The 24302-nt window shown below is 44.0% G+C and overlaps 1 protein-coding gene and 1 long non-coding RNA gene across 5 annotated transcripts in view; one reads left to right on the plus strand and one right to left on the minus strand.

The window, feature by feature from the left end:
• Positions 1 to 24302, plus strand: part of TTC3 (tetratricopeptide repeat domain 3) — a 112842-nt gene that overhangs the window by 18076 nt on the left and 70464 nt on the right. For 2 of the 3 annotated variants that reach the window (XM_037040623.1, XM_037040624.1), the window contains 6 exons: positions 166 to 260; positions 1388 to 1450; positions 13373 to 13427; positions 20687 to 20849; positions 21995 to 22040; positions 22879 to 22999. In XM_037040623.1, coding sequence (XP_036896518.1) covers positions 166 to 260; positions 1388 to 1450; positions 13373 to 13427; positions 20687 to 20849; positions 21995 to 22040; positions 22879 to 22999 — 543 coding nt within the window. Of the gene's footprint in view, positions 1 to 165; positions 261 to 1387; positions 1451 to 8175; positions 8364 to 13372; positions 13428 to 20686; positions 20850 to 21994; positions 22041 to 22878; positions 23000 to 24302 lie in introns of those variants that run through there. The other variant, XM_037040625.1, reaches the window with a different exon arrangement.
• LOC118983284 (uncharacterized) lies at positions 1248 to 10267 on the minus strand. 2 transcript variants are annotated; one of them, XR_005065682.1, is made up of 4 exons: positions 10127 to 10267; positions 9418 to 9560; positions 9190 to 9284; positions 1248 to 3464 (listed from the first exon to the last, which is right to left on the minus strand). It is a non-coding gene; the product is annotated as an uncharacterized LOC118983284 (long non-coding RNA). The 2 variants fall into 2 exon arrangements; XR_005065683.1 differs by lacking the exon at positions 10127 to 10267 and adding an exon at positions 9737 to 10120.

Raw genomic sequence — 24302 nt, forward strand, 5'->3', positions numbered from 1 at the left:
CATACCAAAATACTAAGTATTGATTTCTCACTTTCTGTATAAATAATTCACCCAGGTTATTTCTGACAGCAAAGGTAGAAATCCAGGCCCATTTTTCCGAGGTATGGGGGTTCTTGATTGTCTTTGCAGTTTATTGATGTTTCTTCTTTCACCTTGGTTTCTCAGCAAGGAGAAATAATGAAAATGAAAGGAAATGAAGAGTTTTCCAAAGAAAGATTTGATGTAGCTATTGTCTACTACAGCAGAGCCATTGAATATAGGTAAGAGGTAAACGGAACAATGAAACCCTTTTTATGTGGCAGATAAGTTAGAATGCTGGTCAGGGGGAGAAACGATGAGGCATTGGAGAACATCTTTAACTTGCTCTGCGATTAGAGTGGCTCACCTGTAGGCATTAGAAGCAGCAGAGATGGTCTGAGCATACGAACTCAGTCAGATAGTAAAACTCAAGCAGGTCAGGCAAAATTGAGAGTTTGGTTCTGCCTGCCTTCGTTTTCTTCCAGGCTCTCTATACAGACTTACATTCTTTCTTGTTTTATTTTGCCTTCAACTAATTTCTTCCAAATTATTAAGTGATAGTTACTAATACTGAAAATGTCATCCATTCAGGGATTTTTGCTTTCTAAGAGGGAACTTTTAAGAGATAATGATTGGACTTGTTGAGAGAATGTAAGCGTTCTCTCTACCTCACTTTGTATTTGCTCAGCAGCTAGAATTTGGTGGCATTTCTGCAAGTGTGCCTCACTTGGCTCCTAAGGCACCTTCACCGGGCCACCTAATACTGTGGCAGCCACGGGAGGGTGCACTGTGGACAGCTTCTCTCGTTCCTCCCCGCCCGTGTCTGCGTGGAATGAACTAAGCAAGGCAGAACGGCACACCTGAAAGGTTGCTGCTTGGTTCTTCTGAGGAGAGGGTGGAGGAAGAGAGCAGTAGGTCCCACCACCCGCGGTCAGATTAGACCCAAGAGGGGAGAATTTGAAGGGAAGCTGTTAAATGGCCCTTCCAGTTTACAGACTTCCTGTGTGTTCTTTGTCAGGGTGGTGTAGTCCCAACTTGCACATGCAGTCTGCCCTCTATGAGTCTGCATACTTGTAGTTCTAGCTTTTTAGTCTGTCCCGTTTGACCCTCACAATAGCCCTATGCACAAGGCAAAGATAGTGGAAGTCTTTATGTTGAACACAGGGAAGTGGAAGGTGATCTGAGCAGCCACTCAGCTAGGAAGTGACGGAACCAGGACTTACCCAGTTAGCGCTCCCGGTCCTGTGTTCTTTCTGCGTGGCCATGCACGTGGGAAGGTTCGAAAATGTCCCTGTGCCTGTGTTTTCTGTATGATTTGTTTGTTTCATGTGTAATTTGCTCTACTGACTCAATGTTATTCCTTTTCAAGTCCTGACAATCACCTTTTTTACGGTAACCGAGCCCTTTGTTTTCTCCGCACCAGACAGTTCAGGTAAGCGCCACAGTGTCCCAGCCACTGAACTGTTCCATTGAATGCCATGTTGGAAGAACATTTCTCTTTTGCAGGTACTCAAGAAAATCCTTCAGTAGTTCTTTGGCAGAAATAGTTAAATGGTTGAAAAAAACTCTGTAAGCAGTGTCCAGTGCGGCAGTGACAGCAGTCGCTGTTCTGATTGCTAGGGTGGCATGTTGTGAGTTATTTTGAGTACTTTACATATGTTACTTCATCCTCACAACACCCTGAGTAGAGAGAGAGTGTTACTCTCCACATTTATACTTGGACAGACTCATACCATTAGTAAGTAGGGAGGTCCGGGTTTGCACACAGACCTCACCTGATCGTGTTGAGGTTTGTTTACAGCACCTGTGATGCAGCACCTTGTTTTGCTCTATTAATTAGTGCAATAGTTCTGGAAGAATTTTTGTTGTGTTTGTTTCCTCCATCCTGGTGTGAAATAATTAAGTAAATGTCTTTCATAAGTGAATAAAAGAGATTTAATGGTTTAACTATGGAAATGAAATAGTTCCTAATGTTGAACCGAGCTTTTATTTATTAGTTGAGAAATATTGTTAACACTACACTATGAGTGTGTTTCCCTCAGTTTAAAAACCTTAGGACATAAATAATTAAGCATTAATATTGAGCAGAGTAGGCTGTTTGGTTTAATTGTGTCCTGCCTTACTGTAAGGTTAGGGTGGCTTCAGGAATACATCCACTCGGTAGAAGTGTATTAAAAACAAAACAAACTTAAAAAACAGGTTAGAGCCTGGGGTCCTAATAATAAATAGATATGAGGTCCTTCTTAGTTATTAGTTATAATCCATATTGGCGTCTGACCTTTCAACAGAGAGGTCAAAAGAAAAACTGAAAATTTGACAAGTTACCTAATTCTCTCTATCCATGGAGAAAAAGGGTACCAGTTGCTTGGGCAAAAGTGTTTTTCTGGTGTTTGCTTCTGGAAGAAATTTCTTACGTGGTTCACAAGTGATACAAATTGAGTGATGGAGCAGAGAAGAACCTCAGCAATATCCTGTTCATAAAAAAAAAACCACCCTGAAAGTACCCTCTGGGGTTGCACAATTTCTGTGATGTTTTCTCATGAAAACAGTCAGCGCTGGTTGTATTTCAGTGAAACTGCTTATGTTGACATGTGATGGTGGGGAGTAGGAGAGAGAGACTATTCCAAGATCAGTTTTTAAAAATAACATTTATCATGTTTTTCTTTTACCATAAACATAAAACATTCTCATGGTAGAAAATGTGGAAAACGCAAGAGTATGAAAAGAAGAAAATATGAGCTGCGGATAAGCGAGGCTGTCTAGAGTAGAGGGGTGGAGGGCGGGGCGCTGTCTTGTAGGTGCCTGCACCATCCACTGTTCTGACGAGGAAGGGGCTGCCGATGACGGGGCTGCCGATGACTTAGGTTGCTGCTCCGGTCAGGTGCAGAGTCACAGGTGTCCTGTGCGTTTGAGGGTAGATCGGTGTGCTTTCAACAGGAATAGGTGGGCAACTTGGCTAGCTTCTTGTGAAAATCAAGATGCCTAATCCGAAACCCTGAGCAGGCAGAAGGCCACTCGCTCTACAGAGGACCTCCGAGAGCTGAGAGACAGACCAGGGTGTTTCTGCCCTCTTTGCTGAGTGTCGAATGCTAGACACTCAGGGAGCCTCCTCAAACTGCCCTGCGAAGGAGGCGCATCAAAGTAAAAGTATAGAAGCCAGCTGTCCTGGTGAGGTCGAGGTCTAGAGCAGGGTTGTGCATCTGTCCTTGTGCTGCCTTCCTGACATCCTAGCTTGTGGTTCTGTACCACTCAGGTTTTCACTAGAAGCAGGTCTGCAGCATTTTCTTCTTAGGCAAAAATTATCAGTGTGTAGCGGATGCCTCTTTAATGTCAGAATCCTTATGCACACTGGTTTTGCTGGCGTTTCCCACCTTCTCGTACACTGATTACACGGCTTGCTAGTAATGTAAGCATAGTGTTTTCTGGGTCCACAGTACATAGAGCTCCTGATTAAGAGAGTAGACAGTGTGACTTCAGAAAAGAACATGGTGGCGGAAGTGCCACTGACATAGGAGGACAAGTGTCCTTTAGCTGAGTTACCAAGATTGGATGCTTTGAAACGGTCACATCCAAGGGTTGGCAGACCTGTCATGAGCTCTGGGGGCAGGTGGGGCTTTGTGGAACACTTTGCACATTCTGATTCACAAAACCCTGACAGCCCCACGGAGGCAGGTGCTTCTGTCTCTTTGTAAGTGAGGGGCCAGGGAGGTGAAGCGGGTGTCCGTGGGCACTGGGTGGGCATGATGGAGCCAGAGTTAGACCCCAGGCAGCCACAGGAAGGTGGTGGTGGAATCCAAGGGCAACGTGAAATGTGAAAAAAATAAATAAATGGTCCAAATAGTCAATAAATATGATTATCCTTACAGGACATGTAGGTTAAAAACCTGCATCTCTCTTTCATACCTGTCAAATTGGCAAAAAGTTAAAAAACTGATCACACCAGGTGTTTGAGGGGATGTGGAACAAAAAGAACTCCCGTTGCCGGCTGGAGGAATGCAGAGTGGTACCGTCACGTCGGAGAGCAGTTTGGCAAGGCGAAGGTGCGCATCCTCTGCAGCTCCCGCCAGACTCAGACGTGTAACCAAGAAGAGCCGTGCAAGGCGTCACTGTAGCATTGTTTGTAAGAGTAAAGCATGGAAACAACCTAAATGTCCATCAGTAAGGGCACAGATACCTCAGTTATGGTATATGGTATATTCACACAATGGAATCCTATGCAGTTGTTGAAATGAATGCAATATTGAGTAAAAATGAACATTGTAGAATTTCTATGGTCTGGTGCCATTTATATAATTTTAAAAACATGCAAGATGATAAACACTTTATAATTAATATGTATGAAGAATGTTTTAAAACACATGGGCACTTCACACACCAGGGGAGTGGCTATCCCAGGTGCAAGGGAACAGGGCTGGGGTGGAACAACACAGTGGGTGCTGACTGTAACAGGCTTCTGCCAAAAGCTCTGAAGCAAACGTGGCAAAATTAAGATCTGGCTGAGCTGGTACATGGGTGTTCATTATGTTAATGTTAATCTCTATACTTTTATGTGTACTTGAAATATTTGATGAAAAGCAACACGAATTAAAAATGCACATGGTAAGAAGAAAACGGAAAAAAACATCACGAAACATCAAGGATGAAACAAGTGAAATATAATCTTGAGAGGATTCAAAGGAAGACCAAAGACGGGGAGCCCGAAGTGAGGGGGGTATGGGGAAAACGCTTCCTTCAGAAACGGTCAGAGTGGCCGAGGCAGCTGTGAATGCTAGGTGGTCGCAGTTTGTCGATCAGACCACCTCTTGGTGAGTGTAGGGGAGGCTGGGAGCCAATCAGAGCCTTTATCACGCGTCCCGGTCTGTGGACCACTTGGGAATGCAGGGAATGGAGTTGGAGTGAAGCAGGGCTGGTGGCAATATGCTGTCCTCCGTCCCAGCTTGTCCCTTGAGTCCTGCAGCCTGAGGGACGAATACCATGTATCCTAGAACCTGTGGCCTGGTTCTGGAAGCTCACTTTTCAAATACAGTTTGGTAGTTAAAGGGCATTTTAGAATGGTGGTTGTGACTGAAGTAATTCAAAATTTTCAGTTTAGAGGAAAATCTAGAAAAGGGAATTAGGCACATCTATAGCTTCCCTACTTGTAGTAGTTATGCAAGGTATAAGGTTAGGCTTTGCCTAGTTAATGTTTAATCCATTCTTGTGGAAATCAGATACAGAAAAATAAAACTCTTCAGTGGGAGTAGGATAAACTGTAAGGGAAACTAATGAGAAAGGGAAAGCTTTGCCCTGGGTGTTTTTGAATTTGAATTTATTGTGGACAATCATGGAGTTTTTAAACTTGGTGTTTATTTACTTTGACCTTTTCATATTTAATTCCCATCATGTAATATTCCCTTCTACTAGATCCCAATTTGTGATTGATAGCAGGCAGATAGTTTAAAGGACAGCATCTCTCCCTCCTCCCCCTCCTGAATTTCTTTGAGGACAGAGGTATAAGTCAATTCCATTGTATGATCTTTGAGATTTTCAAAATTCTAGTTGGTTCGGTGAGTTATTTCTCACCCTGTCATCTTACCTGTGTAGTCTTTTTATTTTCATTTACAAGCTTCTGAATTTGTTTTTTCAGTCCTCTTTGGAGTGTACCCACTTTTTAAAAAAGCAGATGACAGCCCTGGCTGGTGTAGCTCAGTGGGTTGAGCAGGGGCCTATGAACCAAAGGATCGCGGTTCAATTCCCAGTCAGGACACATGCTGGGTTGCAGGACAGTTCCCAGCAAGGGCTAGTTCCCAGCAGGGGACACATGAGAAGCAACCATACATTGATATTTCTCTCCCTCTCCCCTTCCCTTCCCTTCTAAAGATAAATAAATAAAATTAAAAAAATTAAAAAAGCAGATGATAAATGCAGATTGAATAAGTTAAGAGTACAGAAGAACAAATTACAAACTCGCCCAACTCAGATCCCTGCCCTGACTCCTCTCTTCAGACCTTGTATATTTCCATATTTTATGCCTATAATAAGCAGTTATTAAGTTGAACCAAATGAAGTTGCCATTTTTATGAATGAATATAAGTGATTTCACTCAGTTCAGGATAAAGTAGTATGCCTTTTTTAAAAACATGGGTAGGAGCACACCATGCACACTGGGTACATTTTGCTTTATATTTGAATATTGGAGCTCATTCCATATTAGTGCATATAAAGATTGGCCCTGGTTCTTACTCATGGCTGCATAATCCTTTATTTGGTGGATTATGTATTTTTCCAGTTTAAAAATATATATCACTCTAATGATTATCCCTTTATGTTTTGTATTCAGGTGCAAGTATACCTGTAGGATAATTCTTGATAAATTCCTTCTACTTGGATGAAAGAACATGTATAATTCTAATTCCAGAAACTTTCAATTTAAAAATTATTTACTTAGGTGATGGTATCGGTCACTGCACATTTGGCAGTGACGGACGATTATTACATCCGACTCCTGTTTTCATTGTGTTGTAAGACCGAGAACCTTGGGGAGAAGTACTGTTATTTCTTTGTTGGTCTGGTCAGGCCCTGAAAATGACTTGTATTAGTGGGGGAAAATGATAAGCCTTTTATGGCTTGCAGAATTACTTATGTACTGTGGTTTGAGAGAGGCAATAGTATTTCCCCTCCCAGTCCAGAGTCAGGAGATAGGAGCTTAAGACGGGCCCCTGGCAGTCCGGTCTCACTCCACTATTGAAACAGTTGCTGGAGAACTGGGCCTGAAACTGATAGCCGGAGGACTTGCTCACCCGTGGCTGCACACAGAACCAGGCGTCAGGGACCCTTGTAAACTGCAGATTGTAGCAAGAGAGAGTCTGGTGCTAGGTCGGGGTTTAAGATGACAGGCCACCTGTGATTAGTGCCCCTCCCCCACCATCTAACCGCTTGCAAAAAGTTAGAGATGGGGAGAGATTAATGTAGCAAATCCACATGGAAGCTCAAGGAAGGAGCGATAAGTTCTCTAACATTTTAGGGCAAAGTATCATTGTTTATGAGGAAATAGGTGCTGGGGCTCAAGAGAACGCTTTCCCATGGAGCATCGGGGCTACAGCTCGCTTTCTGACCCTTTAATCAGCCTTCTCACCACAAGGTCACATAGTCTTGGGAGTTCCCCCATGTGCAGGGCAGTCACTGCCCCGCAGGTCCTGGGTTATAGTGACACACCATGCAAGGTAGTCCGCCCGCTCTGCTTTAAAAATAGAATGTGGTCATATTCTAATCTGTGAGAATATGTTAATATACATTTATTCATTTGGTAATGACGGTCAGATATAGTATACATATTACGATAAATAGAAACTATAGTATAGTAAACATGCAATAGATATTGGGGTTCTGTTTATGGTCTGGTCAGAAATGAACAAAAGCCCTTCTAGACAGCAGGACCGCAGTGCGACAGCCTGTGGCGGGGTTAGTGGTGTGCCCGGTGGCTCGAGTACAGCGGAGGAGGGTCCTGTAGGCTACCCGAAAGCTATCAGCCTTTAGGGGAAGAGAAGGATTTGAAGCAGAGAGGGCATGTCGGATGAGTGCCGCGAGGTCAGGCTGGCTGCGGTAGGAGTGGGCATGCAGGGGTGCAGCGGGATGGGGTTGTGGGGGCAGGGTAGGATGCTGAAGCGACTCTCCAGGTCCGAGGGTACGGTGGCTCGGAGGGTGGAGTCAGTGGGAATGGAGAAAATATTTTGGAGGTAAAATGAGCAAGGTTGCATACGATCTGATTCTTGGGCCTATTCCGAGGCTCTCGTCTTGTGCAACCTCACAGGCTTGGGGGCTCGGGGGTCCTGGGAGGGAGGATGGTAGGCAGTAGGACTTGCCCTTACGCTTGGGTGTTCTGCGCTGCAAGGCCGTCTGCATGGAGATGTTGAACTGGCCGCGAAGTGCATGGCTAGGGCCTCCCCGGACAGCTGTGGACAGGATGCATGGTGCGGACAATTAACCTAGGTGAAGCTGTAGGCGAGGGGAGATGCTAATGGAAGGGGTGGTCGGCCTTCACGGCTCTGGAATCACTTAAGTGTTGGAGAAATAACAGCCTGCCCACAGGGCCTGGTATGATGTAATCGGAGGTGGGGCTTCGAGCAGACCCCCGGACAGTGCTGACGTGTATATAGGGGTGGGACCTGATGGGCTAGAGCAAGCGCGCTGCGACTAGAGTTGCGCAGTTGGGAAAGGATGAACACGAACAGGAGGCTGCCCAAGGGCAGCCTCTGGGCTCCAGGGAAAGCTCAGTGCGGCCTCACGGCGGTAAGGGTGGCCCGCAATACCAGTCTCTGCTGAGAAGCCGAATGGACTTCGGACTTAGCATCATATGCGCGATTCAGGTACCAGAGGGGCCCTGTGCTAGTGGGAAGCTTGGAACCGAAGCTGGGTAGATAGAACAGGTTGAAAAATGAGAGGGAGGACATGGAGACAGCTAGCACAGGCAGCTGTTAAAGGTGTTTGGGGAGAGCGAGGCTGTGGCGAGCAGAAAAGGCCTACAACTGTATCTGCAGTGATCCCCAACCATTTTGGCAGCAGCGATGGGGTTTCGTGGAAGATGGGGTGCGGGGCTAGCGGGTGGAGGCGGAGCTAAGATGCGCTTTGCTAGCTCCACACTGTGATTGGATGAAGGGGAGATAGAGGGCGGAGCTGAGGTCCGATTCGCCCACTGCCCGGGTTCTGACAGGCCGCCGACTGGTACCCATTTGCGGACCCGTTCCCGATGGGTGACAGATTGGTACCCATTCGAGGACCCCGTTTCCGACAGGCCACGGATCGGTATCCGTTCGTGGACCCTTTCCGATGGGCCGCAGACCTGTATCCGTTTGCAGACCCGTTTCCGAAGGGTCGCTGATCGGTACCTGTTTGCAGACCTCGTCTCCCACAGGCCGCGGATCGGTACCCGTTTGCGGACCCGTTTCCGACAGGCTGCAGATTGGTACCAGTTTGCGGACCCGTTTCCGACGGGCCGTGGATCAGTACCCGTTTGCGGACCCATATCCAACGGGCCGCGGACCGGTACCCATTCGCGGACCCATTTCCGAGGGGCCATGGATCGATACCCGTTTGCAGCCTGTCTCCTGACAGTCAGCAGCCCGATATTAGGATGTTTTGGCTACAAAGAACAGAAGACGGATTGAACTGGCTTAAATGGTGACGAAAACTGACCTTATTCGAGAGTTCCAGAAGATGGTGGCTGACGGTGTCGTCAAGGACCTGGTGTTTTTCCAGGCGGCTGCGTGACCTGGGTGTTTTGCTGCCACCTATGGGTGTCAGGATGCATTACAGTATCCAGCAGAAATATGACTNTGTCAGTCAGCAGCCCAATATTAGGATGTTTTGGCTACAAAGAACAGAAGACGGATTGAACTGGCTTAAATGGTGACGAAAACTGACCTTATTCGAGAGTTCCAGAAGATGGTGGCTGACGGTGTCGTCAAGGACCTGGTGTTTTTCCAGGCGGCTGCGTGACCTGGGTGTTTTGCTGCCACCTATGGGTGTCAGGATGCATTACAGTATCCAGCAGAAATATGACTTGGCTGTAATATTAAAAAATATATACTGAAAACGTAAATTCAAGCCGCAGACCCATACCCACTTGCGGGCCCGTTTCTGATGGGTCGCGGATTGGTACCCATTCGCAGACCCCATTTCCGACAGGCCACAGATCGGTACCCATTTGTGGACCTGTCCCCAACGGGCCGCGTATTGGTACCTGTTTGCGAGCCCAGTTTCCGAGAGGCTGTGGATTGATACCCGTTTGCGGGTCCGTTTATGACAAGTTGCGGATTGGTTCCCATTTGTGGACCTGTATCTGTTCGCAGACCCTCCCCGACAAGCTGCGGATCGGTACCCGTTCGTGGACCCCGTTTCCAACGGGCCGTGGATCGGTACCCATTTGCGGACCTTTTTCCGATGGGCTGCGGACCGGTACCCGTTAGCAGACCCGGATCGGTACCCTTTCGCGGACCCCGTTTCCGACGGGCGATGGATCGGTAACCATTTGCGGCCTGTGTCCTGACAGTCAGTGGCCCGGTATTAGGATGTTTTGGCTACAAAGAACAGAAGACGGATTGAACTGGCTTAAATGGTGACGAAAACTGACCTTATTCGAGAGTTCCAGAAGATGGTGGCTGACGGTGTCGTCAAGGACCTGGTATTTTTCCAGGCGTCTGCGTGACCTGGGTGTTCTGCTGCCACCTGTGGGTGACAGGGTGCATTACAGTATCCAGCAGAAATATGACTTGGCTGTAATCTTCAAAAAATATATACCGAAAATGTAAATTCATAAGCCTATAAGCTGAATTTTCAGAAGCCAAACAACAGTCATAAGCATCCATATCACAGCCGCAGTTTCCCCGAAGTCACTACTCACCTCCTCTCCCAGGATGTCTACGGTAGTGCCTGCCAATACCATTGGTGATTTTTGCGCAATATGAAGTCATACAGTATGTGCTCTCACGTTTGGCCTTCAACATTGTTTTTGAGATCCGTACTGTTGAATGTAAAGTTATATAAAGTGTTCATCTATTGCATGAATATACCAGGTTTTATTCATTCTGTTGATGGACATTTGGGCAGTTTCTAGTATTTGGCTTTTCTAGGTGGTGTCGTTGTGAACCTATATACTCACTCTGGTGAGTGTATAATCAGGGGCAGCATATGCTTATATTCAGATTTAGTGCCTAATTCCCAATGTGTCTGGATGACTTTCCTGCCAGCAGCCTACGAGAGTGTCAGTTCCACATCTTCACTAACACTTAATTTCGGTTACTTCATTTGGCCTTTCTGGTGGGTGTGTAATGATGTAGCGCTGTGATTTTAATTTGTATTTCCTTAAGTGGAGCATCTTTTCATTTGCTTATTGACTACTTGGATTTTCTCTTACTGTTAGGTGCCTGTTAGGATTTTGAGTTGAATGTCTTTTTTGATTAGTTCTTAAGTTACAGGTATGAGTCGTTGTCAAATATATGAATTACCAATATCTTCTCACACTCTGGCTGGCCTTCCCACTCTAGATGTTTCCACAGCACGCTGCTGATTGTAGTGCAGTGCGGCGTGCTGGTTGTTCCCCTTATGGGAGGCATTTTTTGTGTTTCCAGCCTCTGCCAGCTCACATGTTGCCAACACATCGTGTTTCTTCTACAGTCTTGTTGGTTTAACTTTGGGATTTAGATCCGTAGTCCATCTGGAGGTGATGTCTGTATTTAGTGTGAGGTGGGGTTTGAGATTCATGGGACTGTCCAGTTGGCACAGCACCATTTAAGAGGGGTTTTCTCTGTGCTCTGCAGTGTTTCTTTTGTCATCCAGATCAGGTGACTGGAGGCGTGGATCTGTTTCTGATTGCTGTATCCTATTCTGTTGGTCACTCATCTGTCTTTAGATAGCTTTTTCTTGTTTAAAACCACGTTTATAGCCTTCTACTGGGTATTATTATATTGTAGTATTATGTTAATCCCTAGAACAAATCTAGGTCTTAATACCTAGTTTTGTTCTTATCTCTTTCTAAGAGGGATGAGTCCCCTCCGGTATCATTGGCCAGCACAAGGTCACATGACTACCCCTAAGCCAATCAGTGCAAAGGAGAGTGGCTGTTGCCATGATTGAATTAAACTAGTTAGGAATTGTCTCTAAATCTTGTTGTCCCTAAGGTAGACACAGCAAAAGTCTAGTAACCAGGTCTGTGTGTGTGTGTGGGGGCGGGGGGGAGCAGTTGTTGGGTAAGCTACCAATAGTGTTTTCTCATGGTTTAAGATGTATTGTTTTTGTTTTTTGTTTTTTAAAGATGAGAGAGATCTGAGCATATTAAAAGTTGATGAGGGGTTGTACAACAGTGTGAATGTACTGAATACCATTTGAACTATACATTTGAAATGGTTCAAATGGTAAATTGTGTGTTATGTAAATCCACCATAATACGGAATGGATTCCTGAGGCGGAATCGTTAACATACAGGGGAGAGAGAGGGGAGAGAGAGGGGAGAATTGATACTGGGAGAGGACCGGGTGGAGAGGTCAGGCGCATAAGGAAGAGCAGGAACACCTTTACTGCAACAGCGAGGGAGAAAGGGTGGGGCCAGGGAGGGGTTTGTCCTTGGTGGTAGGAAATTGAGAGTTTTCTTTGATGTCTCCAGTTTACTCTTTGAACTTGGAGCAGAGTGAAGGGAGTTCATTTGGAAGTCTGAGGACAGTCCAGTTTGAGGACTCGAGGAAGTTTAAGTTCTGAAAAGATCATCTCCAAGTTAGAAAATTATTTGATCTAGTATGATGGTTTAACAAGGTTGAAGGCCCCTTCAGGTTGTTTGAATCATGGATAATAGCACTTGACCTGTCTATTCTGCTGTGTAATGGTCTCCAGCAATATGTCGCTCCTTAGAGATAAGCATGGAGAAAGCAGAAGGTGGGGTGGATCCCAGAATTGGGGCTTTGCTGCAGGGCCAGATGTGCACACAGGGCCGACGGCATGTAAAGAATTACTAAGCACATGACCATGAAATGATGAACCACTGACTCTCGGAGCTAGCTAAATAAGGAAATAAAAAAGCAAAGTGGTTAAGTCAGTAAGTTGGACACCCTGAGGAGATAGTAGGAAATGTTGAACAAGATGGAAGGAACCAGGTTATAGGGGACAGTGGGATGGCTGGATTAGTGATTTTTGAGGTTTGAATAGTTTTGAGTGGTAAGTGTTGGGGCAGAAGCAGGCACCGGTGGACATCTGAGCTGGGGTGGAAGAGGAGGTCTTAGGAGATAACAGGAAACTTAGTACTTGACAGTTTACAAGTACTGATTTAGTACCTTCCTCAAAACAGGAAGAGCAGAATTGTTACCCCCGTTTTAGGTGAGAAAGCAGGCCCTGAGAGGCGAATAACTTTCTAACAGCCCCAGTGAGAGCTAGTGATTGATTGGACTTCACTGTTCCATGTCCCAACTTTGATGCTGTGTCCACTATACCGTAGCAGAAGTGTTGTGTGAGAAATCTGGGAGCTAGATTTCTGGGGATTGGAAGTCTTGCTGACATGCAAAAAATAGTGCAAAAAACTATACAACCGATGACAAGAAGTTGGGCACAGATTAAAATGTAGGTAGGATATATGCAGGAAATACTCCAGAAATATGGAAAGTAGTTATTCCTGGGTGGTTGCGATCATGACTCTGGATGACTTTTCCCCTTGTTTTAGTTTTCTGTATTTTCCAAATTTCCTATAATGGATGTATATGAATTTTTAAAAATTAAAAAATTAGTTTGTAACTTGATTATGTATGGAAAATTCAAAAAGTACAAACAGAAATGCAATGTAATACCTTTATTAAAATAAAAACATGAGTATTTTATTTCTTGTTTTCCTTTTTAGAAATGCACTTGGTGATGGAAAGAGAGCCATTATTCTGAAGAACAACTGGACAAAGGTAGGTTTCTTTTATATTTTACCTTATCAAGTAATGCCATACAGCTTGAGGGAAATGTGTTCAGGTCACAGGTTGTACGTTTGTATGTAAAAATGCTGGATAGAATGTGCAGAGTTCAAGAACGCGACAGGGACTCTTCAGTTCCGTAGTCAGACAGGAGACGGAGCACAGTAGTGAGGCTGCATGTGTCTGAAGGGTGTAGGTTGCCTGTAAGAATCTTGACCTTGGGGGCGCCTTACCTACTGAGATACCAGCATCTGCACACAGCAGCTGGGTTGAAGATCTGAAAAACAAAATTTCTGAACAAAAGTTCAGAAGGAACTATAGGAGATAGTATTGTTCATAAATTCTTATACATAAATTAGTGAAGAAACATAAATTTGACTGTATCAAACTTGAAAAACATCTGTATGTCAAAACACCCCATGAATGAAATCATAGTCTGGGAGGAGATAATTTCTCATAGGGCATGTATAACTGATAGGGTGTATATCTAGAATATGCAAAGACCTAAAATTAAAAACCCAGTAGAAACAGGCCAATACATGAGCGTTCACAGAAGAGGAACTCTGAGTGGGCAAGAGAAGTAAATTGAGCTCTGTTTCCCAGTAATGAAAACTGTGCCCAGGCAGAGAAAGAAAACCAGGAGAGCACATTCGAGAACTCCTAAACAGACCCATATGTGCAGGAGTAAATAAAACAACACGAATCCGTTCAGGTTCTTCAGATTGGCAATAGCTACCGAGGTGAATAGCCCTCAGTGTGGGTGTGTGTCTGTGTGCCAGCAGGAACACTTTGTAAGCCAGCGGTGTTGAATTGGTTACAACCACCTTGGAGAGCACTGTGGTGTGCATATGCAGCAGCTCCTTGGTTCTAAGTGTGCATGCCCCACAAACAGTCTTGCAAATGCTCAAATGTTGGGGTGTGCAAGGTTGGCCGCTGTGGCAGTGTTTTGATGACATATCTTAAGTATTCATTAACAGAGCCATGGACAGATGTGGTTTTACACTTGATCCAGTAGTTACTGTGATCTGTCTGATCTGTCCTCTGTCTTCTTTTTTTTTAAAGATTTTATTTATTTATTTTTAGAGAGGGTGAGGAGAGGAAAAGAGAAACGTCAGTTTGTGCTTGCTTCTCATGCACCCCCTACTGGCCCTGACTGGGAATTGAAGCAGCAACCTTTTGGTTCACCCACCCAAGCTCAGTCCACACTGAGCCACATCAGCCAGGGGCAAAAGTTTTTTATTTTAATCAAGTCCACCTTATCAGTTATTTCTTTTGTGGATCATGCCTTTGGTGTTACATCTAAAAAGTCATCAAAATACATAATGTCACCTAGGTTTTCCCCTATGTAATTGAGTAGGAGTTTTATGGGTTTGCATTTTCCATTTAGGTCTGTGATCCATTTTATGTTCATTTTTTGTGGCGGGTGTAAAGTCTGGACTCACTCTTTTTTTTTTTTTTTGCATGTAGATATGTATTTGTCTCAGCATCATTTGTTGAAAAGACTTTCTTTCCTCCATTATATTGCCTTTGCTCCTTTGTCAAGGTAACTGTACTTATGTGGTTCACTCTTCTTTTTAATTGGGATGTTTTGTGCTGATTGCAAAAATATCTCTGTAGCCTAAAAATATTGAGTTGGCCAAAAAGTTCGTTTGATTTTTTTCTCTTATGATACTTCTAGTAGAGCTTAGTTGTCTTTAACTTCATCTGAAACAATTTTGTTAAATTGCTTTGTGACAGCTGTCATATCAGCATGCATTTAAAAAAACTAATAAAAGTTGGTGAATTTTTGTGTGGCCATTTTAATGTTGAAGATGGAAGAAAATGCACAACATTTTTGACACGTTATGCTTTATTATTTCTTTTTTTTAAATGGAAAGCCACTGGGCTTTTTTTTAAAAGATTTTATTTATTTATCTTTAGAGGGTAAGGGAAGGAGAGAGACAACTATCAATGTGTGGTTGCCTCTCATGCGCCCCCTGCTGGGAACTGGCCTACAACCCAGGCATGTGCCCTGACTGGGAATTGATCCACCGTTGTTTGGTTCGCAGGCCCGTGCTCAATCCACTGAGCTACACCAACCAGGGCGCTTTATTAATTCAAGAAAGGTAAAAATGCAACTGAAATGCAAAAAAAAAAAAAAAAGATTTGTGCAGCGTATGGAGAAGGTACTGTGACTCTGACCAAACATACCAAAAGTGGTTTGTGAAGTTTTGTGCTGGAGATTTTTCACTGGACGATGCTGCATGGTTGGGCAGACTAGTTGAAATGGATAGCGGTCAAATCGAGACATTAATTGAGAATAGTCAACACTCTACCACGCGGGAGACAGCTGACATACTCAAAATATCCAAAATCAATAAAATTACTGCTGAAAATGAAACATGTCTTTTATTTTAAGGAAAAAACCATACGGACTTTTTGCCAAACCAACAGACTCCTAGTAAGTATTCAGAAAGTTCAGTAACTATATATCTAGGTCATTTCTCACTTTATTTTACTGGAGGGGAATGCTCATTGAAAGATAGGCTTCAAATCAACAGCAAAAGTAGACTGTCCAAGGTGCAGTCTTTACTTTTATAAGAATCCTTCTATTTTAGAATTAATCATGAGCCTGAGTTTACTCAGTCATGTCTCCAGGATATAAGCCTATATAGGAAGGTACTCTGTTGATTTCTGTGTGAGGTTGGGTCATTTTTTCCTTCCTTCTTTCTAGTTAGAGCAGACTGTACATTGTCAGCTCTCCTAAACGTGCTTTCAGGCTTCAGAGAGACTTAGTCAGTGTATTGTAAAGAGAGAATTTTTATGGTAGAGTCAACAGGTAATTGTCGACATTTCTGTGTACATTGCCTTTTGATGATGTTATGTAGGATACAAACCAATAGTTTCCCAAATGTTCTCAAGAACCTTTTAACCTTTAGGGGTATATGTGGACTCTCTTGTTTGTGAGAGACGAAACCTAACCCAGATTTGGCTTAAGTAGGAGAGAGGAGGTGTTAGCTCATGTAATTTGAAAGTTCTAGGGTTAGCTTCAGGCATGAGTGGATCCAGCTCTTTTCTTTGTGTTTCTTAGCTGTGCTTCCCTGTTTGTTAGTGTCACATTCAGTCTTTTTTCTGTTTCTTTTTATCTCGGTTCCACTGCTGTGTCCTCCAGTTCTGCAATGTCTGATCTGTGTCTTCACCCAATGTGTTTTTCATCTTGTATGCTATAGCTTCCCCCTCTAGAATTTCAATTTGAGTATTTCTTATGTATTGCATGTCTTTACTTATATGTCGGTCTTTCTTTTAGCTTCTTGAATGTATGGAATATCTTTATAACTGTTTTAATGCCCTTGTCTACTAATTCTATCATGTGGGTCATTTCTGGGTTGTTTCAATTGATTCATTTTTCTCCTTATTTTCCTTTTTTGCACACCTGGTAAGTTTTAAAAGATTTTATTTATTTTTAGAGAGAGGGGAAAGGAGGGAGAAACAGGGAGAGAAACACCAGTGTGTGGTTTGCTCTTACACAGTCCCTACAGGGGACCCGGCCCACAACCCAGGCACGTGCCCTGACTAGGAATCCAACCAACAACCCTTTGGTTCACGGGCCAGCACTCAATCCACTGAGCCACACCAGCCAGGGTGCATACCTAATAAGTTTTGATTGGATGCCAGGCATTGTGATTTTAGCTGATATTTTTGTATTTCTGTAAATGTTTTTCAGCTTTCTTTTGGGATGTAGTGGTTACTTGTAAACAGTTTGCTTTCATGGAGTCTTCTTTTAAGCTCTGTTAGTTGGGACCATAGTGGTATTGGTCTGGGGCTGGTTTTTTCTCCGTAACTGAAGCAAAGCTTCTGAGTACTCTACTGGATATTCTGTGAATTAGTGGTGTTTCCACCCTGGTTGGGGGGACAGGAAATATTCTGGCCCTGTGTGGGTGCAGCTGTTTTCTCTTAGCTTTTCAGGTGGTCTTTCTCTGGCTGGGGTGGTTGCCCCACACGCAAGTGCTGATTAGTCTCAATGGGGCCCTGTGACAATCTGGAGTTCTCTGTGCAGCTCTCCCCTCCCTGCCCATCTGCGCTGAGAACTTGAGCTGCATGGCTTGCCTGGACTCCTGGCTCCCTCTCCTTAACGGAGACTGTGGTCTCTCTGCCTGGGTTGCTTCTTGCTGTGCTATGGCTGAGCAGCCCCACTGAGCAAGCGGGAGCGGGCCCAGGGCTTACTCGGTGTGTTTCTCATCTGTCAGGGATTGCTCCCTGTTGTTGTCTGATAGCCAGTGTCTTGCAACCCTTTGTTTCATATATGTTGCTCATATATGTTGTTTATTTGAGCCAAGAGGGTAAATCCAGTCCCTGTTCCTACGTCTGGAGCAGAAGTGGTAGAGTGTGGGCTCTCTTGGCTTGGTTTTGAAAGAGACTTTTCATGTAGTGGGAAACCAAAGTGATATCCTCAATAACTGTTCATTTTAGTGGGAAGAGAACATCTTCACTATCTGTATAGTGTACCCAAGGGGTGCCTCAGACTTACTCTCCTTGGGCCTCGTGCTCACCTGTGGATCCATCACTATAACCTGGGAAATGGTGCATTTGGATCGGCCCGTTTCCTGGGTCACAGCTATGCGTGTATCCACCGTCATTGTTGGGGCGGGGCATGAGGTTGACAGTCCTGCCATTGCTGTGAGAAGGGACATGGTAGTCCTCCACAGGAGGGGCTGCTGGGCAGGTGAACAAGAGAGAATTTTTTATATGTGATAGTGAGATAGTGTCAAAGATGAGCAAGACTTTCTATTTCTAATGGGATTCAAGTAACTCTCTAAAAAAACTTTCGCAAAGAGATCTGCATAAAACTACTCAACTGGCACAGATTGTACTGGTTATAGAGTTTAGGAAAAGGACTCAGTGGAGGATGAGTAAGGCGGAGGGAAACAAAAATGAGATAAAGTGTTTTTTACAAATTTAAGTAGATATGGTTTATAATCTATTATAATTTTCTGTGCTCTAATTAAAAAAAAATGCAGTTATGGTCCTGGCTGGCATCACTCGTGGACTGAGTACTAGTCTGTGAACCAAAGGTTGGCCAGTTCGATTCCCAGTCAGGATGCTTGAGAGGCAACCACACATTGATGTTCCTCTCCCTCTGTTTCCCCTCTCTCTAAAAAAATAAATAAAACTTTAAAAATGCAGCTATGTAAGCTTTCAAGTTGACATATGCCTGGGGGCTAGGATTTTGGTCTTTTTAAAAAATATTTTTTTTTTATTTATTTTTAGAGAGGGGAAGGGAGGGAGAAAAACATGAATGTGCAAGAGCTACATCGATTGGTTGCCTCTTCTTACACGCCCACAACTATAGACCCGGTCTGCAAGAACCAGCGACCTTTCGACTGGCAGGCCAGCGCTCAGTCTGCCGGGCCACACTCGTCAGGGCAGGGCTTTGGTCTCATAGCCCACCTGAGTGCTCTCTGATATCTTATGCCTTTTGAGGAAGAGTAAAGTTTGACCAAATGCCATCTGAACTGACTCTGATCTGAACCTGAAGTCTGGCTAAAAAGAGATTCTGCAGAACTCACTGGTTGGGTTGCTGCACCAGAGCAGGGTTGTATAGGCACAGAGTCTGCATAAAGAGAGGGCCTCGTGGTTGTTTTCTGGCTTTTCTTGGTGGAAGCTCATCTTTCTTAAAAAGGTCACTTATTCCTGATTTTGTATTTTCTTATAGAATCAGGATGTTCTTTGTAAAGCGTGTAGTAGAGAGGAAAGCTCTGGACTGGAAGTCATAAGATCAGCGATCCGTGGCNATATCTTATGCCTTTTGAGGAAGAGTAAAGTTTGACCAAATGCCATCTGAACTGACTCTTTGATCTGAACCTGAAGTCTGGCTAAAAAGAGATTCTGCAGAACTCACTGGTTGGGTTGCTGCACCAGAGCAGGGTTGTACAGGCACAGAGTCTGCATAAAGAGAGGGCCTCGTGGTTGTTTTCTGGCTTTTCTTGGTGGAAGCTCATCTTTCTTAAAAAGGTCACTTATTCCTGATTTTGTATTTTCTTATAGAATCAGGATGTTCTTTGTAAAGCGTGTAGTAGAGAGGAAAGCTCTGGACTGGAAGTCATAAGATCAGCGATCCGTGGCTTGCCCCTCAGTGAGTGACATCCGTCCAGTTCAAGCCTCTTAAGCTTAGAAGTCACTTTTCAAGTGGAGGTTCTGTGTCTAAAATGGGAGTGTGGCTTGTGAGTAGCGAGCTAGAGGAGAAGCTGGGTGAGTTAGCCTGGGTTTGGCAGTGTTAGCGTTGTAGATTAGAAGGTTCATGCTCGGTATACAAGATTTCTCAAAATGTGTGAATGTGGCTGGCCAGCCAGGCCTGTGGTTCTGTGGCAAAACCAAAAAAGAACAAAAATCTCAATTAAAAAAAGAAAACTTGATTAAAAAACAAAACTCCATGATTGAATTAAGAGTAAATCAGTGGTTTTGGACCGTTTCTTTCTTAAAGCCAAGAACTGTTCTTAGAGATAAAAGAATTAAAAGCTGATTAAGAGGACGCTGGCTGGGTTGCTCAGTTGATGAGAGCGTTGCCGGGATAAGCCCAAAGTTACGGGTTAGATCCCCAGTCAGGGCACACAAAGGAATCCCCCAAAGACGAGTGAATGTGGAAGAACAGGTCTCCCTTGCTGTCTCTCCCCCTCACCCTCTGTCCTTCTCTCTAAAAACTCAGTAAAAAAAAAGCCGATTAAGAGAGTGGTGGATGGAAGATGTAGCCTAGATTTACCTCTCATCTGAGCTGTGCTCCTCTTGGGAGGGCTGGGAAGCTGCTGCGCGCCTGCTGTGCTGCCCCCTCTAAGATTTGCTGGTTTCTGAAGTGGAGGGGTGTCAGGACTTGGGGACTGTCACTGCCTTGAAATGTTGTGAAGAAATTTAAGTTATTTGTCTGAATGATTTTTAGACTTTATTTGGCATAAAAGTTACTTCCTTCTTTACTAGTAAAATGCAATGGAGCTCAACTTTTTTTCATTTGAAGAGGATACACAAATCTCTCTTAAGCAAAAATACTGAGCTCTAGTCAGTTGTTAAACATTGTTATGAATACTGTTATAATTATTCACTTAAGTCATTTAGATAATTTTATATCCTGAGAGGTGTTAACACTTTTATTTATATTTCATTGATAGGGTTCTAATCTAACATGTGAAGTAACTAATCAGATTTCAAGCAAAATATTTTTTCTTATCTATTTCCTTTCATAGAAGTATATCTTTGAGAAAACGAAATTTATCTCTTTGGAACAGGGTCATTATCGTTATTGTGCTGCTCTTTCTATGCTGGGGGAGTATGACTGGGCCCTGCAAGCAAACATTAAAGCTCAAAAACTCTGTAGAAATGACCCTGAGGGAATCAAGGATCTAATTCAGCAGCATATAAAGTTACAAAAACAGATAGAAGACCTGCAAGGTATTTCACCTCAGATTCTTTCGGTTGCACTTCATTCCCTTTAAAACTCTTGAAGGTGGGTTTCTTGGATGAGTGGTGGACCATGAATCAATTTTCAGGTGATTTGTACGTACTTCGCTGTCCTGGCTGAGTCCCTTAGGCTTTTCATTTCTGTCTGTATGGAATTCTATCAGCATTATGTTCCATTCGGTAATTATAAATGGTTTGTATTTTTATTTGAACATTCAGCAAGAAATGATATGCTCTTGTGCAGAAAAACAGGCCTTCTTGAAATTTGAAAATAAAGTAAATCCTTTTTGAAACAACATTGTCATGGAATTACCCCCTTCACTATTATACCTGTTTCCTGAAGAAAATTCCCTCCGTGAGAGTTGTTTGATGTATTTGCACCAAGGTTGTGGCTGATTTTATGTGTATCTCCGGAATTTGCTGTGTGGCATAAGAATTCTGAAATTCCTTTCCCCACACTCTGAACAGGTGTGTCCTGTTTTTTCTTTTGGGTGTTTAGTGTCTTATGAAGCTGAGTTGAGTGGTTCTCTTTCACTAGCAGGTGTCATCCACCATGACACGATTATGAGACTGTGAGCTCCTTGAAGACAGGTACCGGGTCTGACTCACATTTGCCGTGTTTTGCTGTGTATAACACGCACCTTCCAAATTTTTGAGGGGAAAATAAAGGCACGTATTATAGGTGGGTTGTACCTGGAATACCTTGTACCTGGTTCTTGTGCTTTGTAATTGTTTGATACATAGAATTTCTTGTACTATAATATATTAAAAAATAAATGCTGAAATTCCATTAGAGTACAAAAAACAAGTATCTAAATATAAATAAATATATAATTGAATTAAAAATTAAAACGAAAGATAGTTTATCTGAAAGTCTGGGCCAAAATCGTGGGCGTGCACTATACCCGGCAAAAGACGGTATTTGTTGCTGCATCTGGTCAGTGACCCTCTCCAGCGGGGTGTGGGCTCAGGTCTGCAGGGTAGTTTGTTGACATGGTCGTCAAACTCAAAGCTTCGCCAAATGTAAAATTGCCTAGGGTTACTTTCCAATTCTCGGACTTTGCCAGGCTTTTAATGTATGTGTTTGTGTTGCCAGTGCACTGGTTACTAAGTGTGTGTGTGATTGATTTTTATAGGTGGGACATCAACTAGGAATCCAGTGAAATCCTGTTCTGAAAGCAGGTGAGTTAATATCAGTTCGATCAGTAGCTGGTGCTTGGATGGGCTTTGCCCTGCAAGTTTGAGAGTCATTGTGTTTGATGCTTTAGCAGCTGATAGCAACCACAGCAAAGTTGGAGGCGAAAGGTGGTTTCCAAGTGTCCCTGTGTCGGATCAGGTGACCTGTGAACTGCCAAATTTGTCTTGCTAACTGTTCTGCTCAGCTATTGGTGTATGTATGTATTGGGAATCAGCAGCCTAAGCCCGTGGAAGAAGGGGTGGAATGTTAATGGGATGTTACTGTGTTTGAAAGAGACCACTTTTGGCCTTGGGGTCCTGGCAGAGAGCGGGGGCACAGTCCATGCCTTTTAGCCCGTCACCCCTGCTCTGGAAACATCTGCCCCCGGACTCCCGGTGCTTTTTCAAAGGCTGAGACTCCTCCTGTTGGAGGTGGACAGCAGACGGACTGGAGTATGCTCGCAGTAGCCAGGGGCAGCCGGGGGCAGCCAGGGGCAGCCAGGCCTCTTCTTTGTTACTTGGTGATTAAGTAAGATTAAGCTTTTCCCCACATTCCTGAGATAATGAAGCTGATACATTTAAAAGGAGAGTCACTTATTTTAATATTAGAAACCAGACTACATTTTTTGAGTTGGTTTTAATCTGAGTTTTTAATGCCAAATGTAAAATAATGTTTATGCATAAAGCTTACTCTCAGAGGTACAGATCCTTTTTAAAACAACCTTACCTTGCTTTCAAGGAAAAAGGGCTCTAATTGCTGAAACCTGTTTCTTTGAAGGTTGACTTTTTAAAATGCATACTACTTAATAGTAATAAAAAGATTGTTCCCTTTCTCTCCATTCAGGGCCTGCACACCTAGTTCACCAGCACCTGCGTTTAGTACTTCACTTAACTTTGTAGACACCGAAAGAGATTCCAGAAAAACCAACAACGAAATGGCAAGCGGTGGTTATCCAAATTCAAGGGTAATTTCAATTAAAAACTAAAAATAATATTATTTCCAGTGTAGATAGTCTCATATTTTTACAATAATATTTTGGCGATAATGAAAACTAAGTATTTTGTTGCTATAAACCTTTTTTTGCCTATTGATATCAAGAGAATGATTCTTTTTAAGATTTTATTTATTTATTTTTAGAGAGGGGGTGGGAGGGAGAAAGAGAGGGAGAGAAACTCAGTGTGTGGTTGCTCCTTGAGCACCCCCTACTGGGGACCTGGCCTGCAACCCAGGCATGTGCCCTGACTGGGAATCGAACTGGCCGCCCTTTGGTTTGCTGGCTGGTGTTCAATCCACTGAGCCATCCAGCAAGGGCAGAATGATTCTTTTTTTAAAAAATATTTTATTTATTTATCTTTAGAGGGGAAGGGAGGAGAAAAAGATCAATGTATGGTTGCCTCTCGTGAGTCCCCTGCTGGGGACTGGCCTGCAACCCAACAGGGGACTGGTCTGCAACCCAGGCATGTGCCCTGACTGGGAATCGAACTGCGATTGTGTGGTTCGCAGGCCCGTGCTCACAGAATGATTCTTTATAATAAATATTTGAGCTACCTTTTATAACTACATAAAAATAGAATTTTATTGTCACAAAAAATTTTTTGCAGTCGTGTGTGTATGTTTTTCAAATTGTTTTGTTCTACATTTCATTTTATGCTTGGGTGGTTCTCTTTGCCTTCCCTGTACATGTCTCTCGATCAGTCACTCGGAATGAGTGACTGGGGTCTGGCGGCCAAATCACCCCACCCCTTACAATGCTTTCAGGTTTTTCCTTTCCTCTCTTTTCTTTTTTACAATCCACGTGGCTGCCTGCCGCTGTACCTGCCTGCCCACCCACCCAGTTTGTGCTGTGCCGGGCCTGGAGGCACCCCACCTCCGTTTCCTCAGCCTCTGCTGCTCCTGACGGTGGCCCAGGCCCTTGGCTCATTGCTGTGCTTGGCTGAACCTGGGTCTGATGGGCTCTCAGGGCACCTCGAGGCCTCTAGCCTGGCCTCGGGCTCCGTGTACCAGAGGACCTGCGCCCGAGTTTTGCTCAGAGCTCAGCAGATGTCACGAGTCCACATTTCTGTCTTGGGCGGGGGAAAGGAATACGGGGTTTGGGGTTAGGGTCCTATGGGTCCTAGGCAGTGGGGGGAACTGTAGTTCTGTGGTTGTTGGCAATGAAGACCTCAGAGAGGCTGTGTTTGGTTAGGGAGAGGAGCATAAGGGGAGAGGTACCAGTGTCGAGTCAGTCCAGACACTTCCTGAGCGACTGTCCTGGCTGGCCCCACGTT

Source organism: Sturnira hondurensis, unplaced genomic scaffold (assembly GCF_014824575.4).
Source record: "Sturnira hondurensis isolate 20B ecotype Veracruz unplaced genomic scaffold, ASM1482457v3 Scaffold0002640, whole genome shotgun sequence".
Taxonomy (NCBI): domain Eukaryota; kingdom Metazoa; phylum Chordata; class Mammalia; order Chiroptera; family Phyllostomidae; genus Sturnira; species Sturnira hondurensis.